The sequence below is a fragment of the Chiloscyllium plagiosum genome, unplaced genomic scaffold (assembly GCF_004010195.1).
Source record: "Chiloscyllium plagiosum isolate BGI_BamShark_2017 unplaced genomic scaffold, ASM401019v2 scaf_89184, whole genome shotgun sequence".
NCBI lineage: Eukaryota > Metazoa > Chordata > Chondrichthyes > Orectolobiformes > Hemiscylliidae > Chiloscyllium > Chiloscyllium plagiosum.
The window spans coordinates 123-7,039 of NW_025206073.1; the positions used below are offsets into that span (position 1 = coordinate 123).

The 6,917-nt window shown below is 43.0% G+C and overlaps 1 protein-coding gene across 1 annotated transcript; it reads left to right on the forward strand.

The window, feature by feature from the left end:
- The first annotated feature begins 1,668 nt into the window (after positions 1-1,668).
- Positions 1,669-3,898, forward strand: LOC122546483 (centrosome-associated protein 350-like). The gene is made up of 3 exons (XM_043685183.1): positions 1,669-1,979; positions 3,312-3,434; positions 3,749-3,898. Exons 1-3 carry the CDS (start codon positions 1,854-1,856, stop codon positions 3,896-3,898), a joined length of 399 nt encoding a protein of 132 aa, XP_043541118.1. The 5' UTR covers positions 1,669-1,853.
- Positions 3,899-6,917: the final 3,019 nt, after the last annotated feature.

The window sequence follows — 6,917 nt, forward strand, 5'->3', positions numbered from 1 at the left end:
TCAGTACATTCCACACAGCCACCAAAGCCAGCAAGTAATACTCCATCCATATGGATCGGACGATGGTAGAGCAGGTGTCTTCCCTGCATCTTGACCCGTTTTGTTGATAACATCTAAGTTGTCCAAAACGTCTTCAGAACAATCATTGATGTAGCTGCAACATTGCGGGCCAATAATAGAACAAGCGCCTCCTTTAGCAAGGAGGAAATCTAGCACGAGCTAATTCTAAAGTGTTACCATCCGGGTCTCCTGTAACTCTTTGTTCACCAGCTTCAAAGCGTGGGCAGTTGAGTTGTCAAGTTTTTCGATGTCGTATGCAAGGTCACTTATCTGATCTCGGGCCATCTCAACATTCCAGCCAGGAATAAGTCCTCCCAGCAACTTGGGTCACCAGGTTTGTTGATGGAACAAGTTGTCTAAGTCCCATTTGTTTTTCCTCTCCTTTTTGTTCCATACTGCTTCACATGTTGGTAGGCATTCTATTCATCATCTACCTCAGGTATTTCATGGTGGAGGGTAAAAAGTGGTAAATTTTGTACGGGGGAACAACATTCGTACCAGTCATTGGGTAAATATGGGTAGCCTTTGTTTTCACATCACCAATGAAGGCTAAAAGGAGTTCCAAAGGCGCACTTCTGTGAGTGAATGATGAGTCCACTCAGGGCTAGAGCTGAACCTTGTAAACAGCGGGTGCTATCAAACATTTTGGTTGTCCAAGTGTATTAATGGATGAAGAGCAGGAGTATGACCAGTGTCTTTGATAGTTGAAACTTTATTGCTGGAACAGCACAGCAGGTCAGGCAGCATCCAGGGAACAGGAGATTCGACGAGGGCTAGAGCTGAATCTTGTAAACAGCGGGTGCTATCAAACGTTTGGTTGTCCAAGTGTATTAGTGGATGAAGAGCAGGAGTATGACCAGTGTCTTTGATAACCTTTTTACACAGTGCTGGCTTCACTTTCCCCATGTCGTGGGTACCGGAAGTTCTTTCAACGCACCATTCTAACAGTGGAACAACGTTAACGTTGAATCCTTGACATTTGTTTGTGCACTTCACCCAGCGATATGCTACTTCTACCGAATGGGTTTTGCATCATAAGTGAGGGGTTGCATAAATGTGAGAGTCCCATTTATACACTGGACATCAGAATGATGGAAGATTGAGCAAATAACACATGGATCGAGGGTTTAGCTTGAATAAAGAAACCATTGGTAACAGATGGGAGATTGGGAGTACATAGTATTTTTGGTCTTTGTTCATCTTTCCAGCTTGTCCTCTTAATTATAGTAGCTACTGAATATAGGAACTGTATACAGAGGAACCTCAGTTATCCGAACGAGATGGGCAGGCGCTATTTCATTCGGATAATTGATTATTCGGTTAAGTGATTTCCTCTGGGGTGCTGAGTTTTTTGTGAAGTCTGTTCCCCATTCAGGAGACTCAGCAAAAGCACATTGCACGTGGGAACCTGCCTGCCCAACCCCGTCTTCCGCCCAACTCCAACCCCGTCCGATCCCACCCAGCAGCCCCATTGCCATCCCCAACCTTGTCCGCGCCCCACTGCCTGGCCCCAATCCCACTCCCAGAACCCTGCACTCCCGTCAATCCCTACCTACTGTCCGAACCCCTGAGGCGCACCCCCGCCCCCCTGACAGAGTTGGAATTGAGTCGTGAGATGCTCGATGACCTGGTAGATGACCAAGATTGGTTTGATGAGGACTTTGGGCTGCGCTGTAGCAAGGTGCAGCAGCCAGTGCAGGAGGCCCAGTCTACGAAGGATGTGCCTCTAAAAATCCAAAGGGAACCTCATTTTGCTGTACATCATGATGCTTTAGAGGTTGAGAAGATGGTTGATGTGGCGGCTGAGGAAGTTGCAGGATCTTGGCCATGATCCAGGAGATCTACAAATACCCCCAGACTATCTTGAGAATAATAAATGGAAAGATGTAGAGAGTGTGAGCAAAAGAGCTTATTGTGAGGTGAGATCCAGCTTTTGCATTTGAACACAAACTTATTTTTTCTCAGTTAAGCAAGAAAGATATGGGTTAATAGTGCTCCACAGCAGCTCTGATTGATGATATGTATAACAGAGCATGTTAAAAACATTCTGATGACTGCATTGAATTCAATTTATCATTTTGCCCCTTCCCTGAAAGTCCAAACCACTTTATCCTCCACTGTTTGTACTCTCCCATTATTAATTTATCATCATCATCATCATCATCCTGTTATTCATTAAATCCCATCTGTCACCACTTTGCTAACTCTGAGAATCTATATTTTCTGTTTCTATTTACATAATATATGGTGTCTCTTCCAGTCACTAATTTTTTTGAATTCTTCTGTATCATTTCTGTTTATCCATTGGTTGATAATACACTATATGATTATTAATCATCTTCTTAAAACTCTCCAGAATCTTATCTTCCACAGGTCACTCCATAATTTTCAGATGAAGAAAGCCTTAAAGGTTGCACTTTTCAGTCTGAATTTGTAATGTGTTGAGATTCCCAAAATTGACCAAAATATTCTCAGATCTTATGCAACTTAATGTGGCTTAAATTGTTTGTGTGCAGTTGGAAGAGCCAGGTTTCTTTTAATGGTCATATCTGTCACTTTAAATGGCCTGTATGTTTGAATACTTTGTGGCATTTTTCTCTGACCTGATTAGGATCTTAGAATTTCGGGTGTAATTCCTTTTCTTATCCACTCAATGTGTTACTTCATCTCACTTTTAACTTCAGTTCCTGAAGTTATGATGAACTCATCTGTTAAACTGAGAATGATTTGACCTTCCTGAAATGCTGGTCCGCTGTATGAATCCAAGTCAGCCCCAATGTTTATGGTGAGACTTTCCACAGCACTGATCTTGAGTTATCTACCTACAGTCTATTATAAAGGCGGAACATTTTTGGAATTTGCCTGAGCAGAGACGTCTTAGAAGATGCTGTTGGCAAAGTGCTGAACCATGTAGTGCAGTGAATCGTTAAGTGAATAATTAATCATTTCTCAGTCTAGGTCTGAGGCAAAGTAAAATGTCAAACGTTCTCACCGTCTGGGAGTATTGCATATTCCCTTAGAGTTGTTTAGAATATGCTTTTGGATCTCACTGATATTGTTCACTTCAATTATAATTACATTTTCAAGCAACCCGTAGATTTTTGTTGAATAGAACATGCTTTGAGTTTCACATCATTCAGAATGGGGAAAGAGTCCAAAGGCCCAAGAGTCAAAGGCTTCACTGAGCAGTTGTGTCTATGTATTTAGGGTATGTGCAACAACTGCCATTTCTCCTGTGCTTTTATCCACAGATCTTCATTTCTAATGAGGTTATGAAGTTGTTTAGATTCTACAAAGAGCAATATCAGAAAACAGACTGGCAGAAGGTGAAGACATTTGACAGGAGAAAACATGAACGGGTGGACCATATTTTGGTAACTGCTTCAGTTTAGCAACTGTTCAGTTTTATATTGTACCACTGCATCACGATTATGAACACTGCGTCCTACATCTGAATTTTCTATTATTTCAAATGACAAAGGCTTTATTTTCAACTTTCTGGTTGAATTGAAAACTTGTCCTCACTGCAGTAATTTGCTGAAAATCAAGGCCTACTATTCCTTAGTTGCCACAAAAGTTTAAAAATATTCAGAAGTACATTGAATTCAGTGCAGTTGGCAAAGTAGTGTCATGTATACTTTCTTAAATCCCAATGTTTGATTTCACTTTCTCTCCATGTTTCTTTCAGTCGTATGGTGAATTTGTGAAGAAGACCGAAGCTGAACTCAGTAAAGATTTTGATGTTGCCAGCTCAACCTCCACCAAACCGCCGATTAAAACTCTGTACTCCACTGCTACTGAGCAGATGACGATGAAACCGCTGTCTCAGCAGAAGTAATTTCAGTATTGGATATTAATTGTGTGACCTTATGCAGGGATGCCTCTTGTATTTTTCTTTTATACCCGAGTGGGACCCCTTTTGTCCAAATTATTTGTTGATTAAATGGTTCTTTAGTGAAGGAGAGCAGTACATTTGCAGAGAGTTTACAGCAGGGAAAAGTGCCTTTTGGCCCAACAGACTCGTGCAGTTATTTAGTCTCCGTGCGAGTCTACTCCCACTTTGTCTCATCCCATCAGTGCATCCTTCTGTATATTTCTCCCTGAGGTACTTATCCAATTTCCCCTTAAACACATTCATGCTATTCAACTAAAGCATTCCTGGTACTAGCAAGTTCCATGTTGTCACCTTTCTCAGGGAAGAATGGTTTGTTTTGAATGATTTGATCCACTAATGTTAACTTCCTATTCAGGTCAGCTACGCAAGTGAAAACCTTTCTCCCTCCATGTAGTTCAAGCACCTTCATTTTTAAAGTTGTCTATCAATTCTAATTTTTAAAACTCTCTATCCAATCGCTAACTTATACAGTTAATGGTGGGGCCCTGGGTGTGTTGCTGCACAAAGAGACCTCGGAATGCAGGCGCATAGTTCCTTGAAAGTGGAGTTGCATGTAGAGAGGGTGGTGAAGAAGGCATTTGGCATGCTTGCCTTCATCGGTCAGAACATTGACTGTAGTGGTTGAAGTGTTACGTTGCAGCTGTACAGGACATTGGTGAGGCCTAGTCTGGAATACTGCATACAGTTCTGATCGCCTTTCTATAGGAAGGATGTTAAACTTGAGAGGTTGCAGAAAAAGATTTACAAGGATGTTGCCGGGGCTGAGTTACAGGGAGAGGCTGAAAAGGTTGAAGCATTTTTCGGTGCTATTGTTTCAGGGTCTTTTTGGACAGCCTCCGCCAGTGCTTCAAATACAAAGGTAAACAGTAGCAATAACAGGGGAATATCCCTGTCAGCTGCTCTTCACCACATGAAAATTGCTCGATTTAACCCCATTCGTGATAACTGCCACCTTGGGGTCTTTATATAACACTGCCACCCACCTGGCGAAGGCCCTTCCCAGACTAAAACGATCTAGAACAGCAAAGAGATACAACCATTCCACCCGATCAAAAGCCTTTTCTGCCTGCAGGGAGACCACCAAACCCGGAATCATTCTCTGCTGACATAGTTGCACTATGTTCAATACCTGCCTGAAGTTGTTGGAGGAGCTGCGGCCCTTGATAAAACCCGTCTGCTCCTCTTTTATAATAACAGGCAACACCTTCTCCAGGCTCAGAGCTAACACCTTTGATAGAATTTTAAAATCCACATTCAACAACGAGATGGGTCTATACAATACACAATCCTCAGGGTCTTTTCCTTTCTTTAAAATAAGAGGGATATTACCCTCTGTAAGAGAGGGCAGAAGACAGTCCTGGCCATAGGAATGACTATACAGCTCCAGCAGTGGTTCAGGTGACATGTGTATGAACACCTTATAAAATCCACATGGGAATCTGTCTGGACCAGATGCCTTACCACCTTGGAGCTGCCTTACCACCTCTTGTACTATCAGAGGTACATTTAAAAGGGAGGCCTGATCTGCGTTTATACCAGGGAGGTCCAAGTTTTCAAAAAAGGATTCCATTCTCACTTCTCCATCCCCACAGCCCTCTGACCGGTATAACTCTGCATCGCACTCCCGAAATCTGGCATCGATTTTCCTCAGTTCACGAGTGACATTGCCAGTTCTCTCCCTGATAAACACAATGGACTGTGGAGCACTTTCCTTCCTAGCCAGGTAAGCCAGGGTTCTACCTGGCTTATCCCCATATTCAAACAGTCTTTGCTTTGCAAAGCAGACCCCTCTCTTTGCCACTTGTGTGAGCACTGAGTCCAGAGCAGCCCGGTGAGCCATGACCCGTTGAAATTTGACCCCAGATGGTCTGGAATAATATGCCGATTTGGTTGCCTTCAGCCAGGCCTCAAGTATCAGCTGCTGCTATCCTCTCTGCCTCCTTCTCATTCTCTAGTGTGAAATTGGTGGTGTCCCAGAGCACTGATGGGTTACTGGCTGTAGCCTGACTGAAGACCTAAAAAACCCTGAACCCCCTTGTGATATACTGTACAAAGTTGTCATCCTTCAACAGAAATGGATTCGTGCACCATTGTCATGTGTCTCCTGCACTACCTTTGATCTTAACATCTAAATATCCTGCCACATGGTCCGAAATAGTAATGCTCCCAATCCTGCGGTTAACGCCAAGTCCAAACAAAGCGACGGAACAAAGAACATTTTAATTCTTGTGTGGCACTTGTGCGGGTTGGAGTAAAAGATAAAGTCCCTCCCATTTGGGTGGGGGCACCTCCACACATCCACTCACCCCAACTCCTCACACAAGTCCACTAACTGTCTAGTCTGCAGAGGTGTATCCAACAGCTCCCTTGGCATCCTGTCCACCCCAGGGTCCATGAGACTATTATAGTCTCCTTCTATAAATATATGGCGTACCCCAGGAGCCATTAATTTAAAGACTGCATCAACTAAAAGTTTGAGAGGGTGCACCGGGGGACAGTAAATCGCGAGCCATGACCGCACACTACAGCCCACAGTCCCCCAAGAGGAAGAAGCCCATTCAATGTGCGACAAGTGGGAAAAAAACAGACTTCATCAAATCTAAATGATGTTTTGTCCTTCACCTGATCTCATGACTTAAATGGGGAATGGTGTCTCTTCAGTTCGGTGATTCAAATCAACCAAATCAATTGTCACATAAGCACTCCTTCCATACCCAAAGGATATGTGGGTCAAATAGTAACATGTCTTGCACTGATTTATTTCAAGATTCCTTTATTCAGTCATATGCTTAAGCTATTCAATCCAACTTTCTTGTGTTCCCCTTGGATCTGTGGTTATGCATAAGGAAACTTCCTCCTGTCCCCTTAAACAATGTGTGATTCAACATAACAGTTGTGTTGAATCAATAATTGTAACCCAACTCTGCTCCTTGAGCAGATAACTAATCCAAGGATTCTAGCT

What these genes read in the sequence shown, in the direction of transcription:
- LOC122546483 (XM_043685183.1), top strand. Translation starts at nt 1,854, where the DNA reads ATGTGGCGGCTGAGGAAGTTGCAGGATCTTGGCCATGATCCAGGAGAT. An exon ending in GCAAAAGAGCTTATTGTGAG is followed by an intron (nt 1,980 to 3,311) that starts GTGAGATCCAGC and finishes TTTTATCCACAG; the next exon opens with ATCTTCATTTCTAATGAGGT. An exon ending in AACGGGTGGACCATATTTTG is followed by an intron (nt 3,435 to 3,748) that starts GTAACTGCTTCA and finishes TGTTTCTTTCAG; the next exon opens with TCGTATGGTGAATTTGTGAA.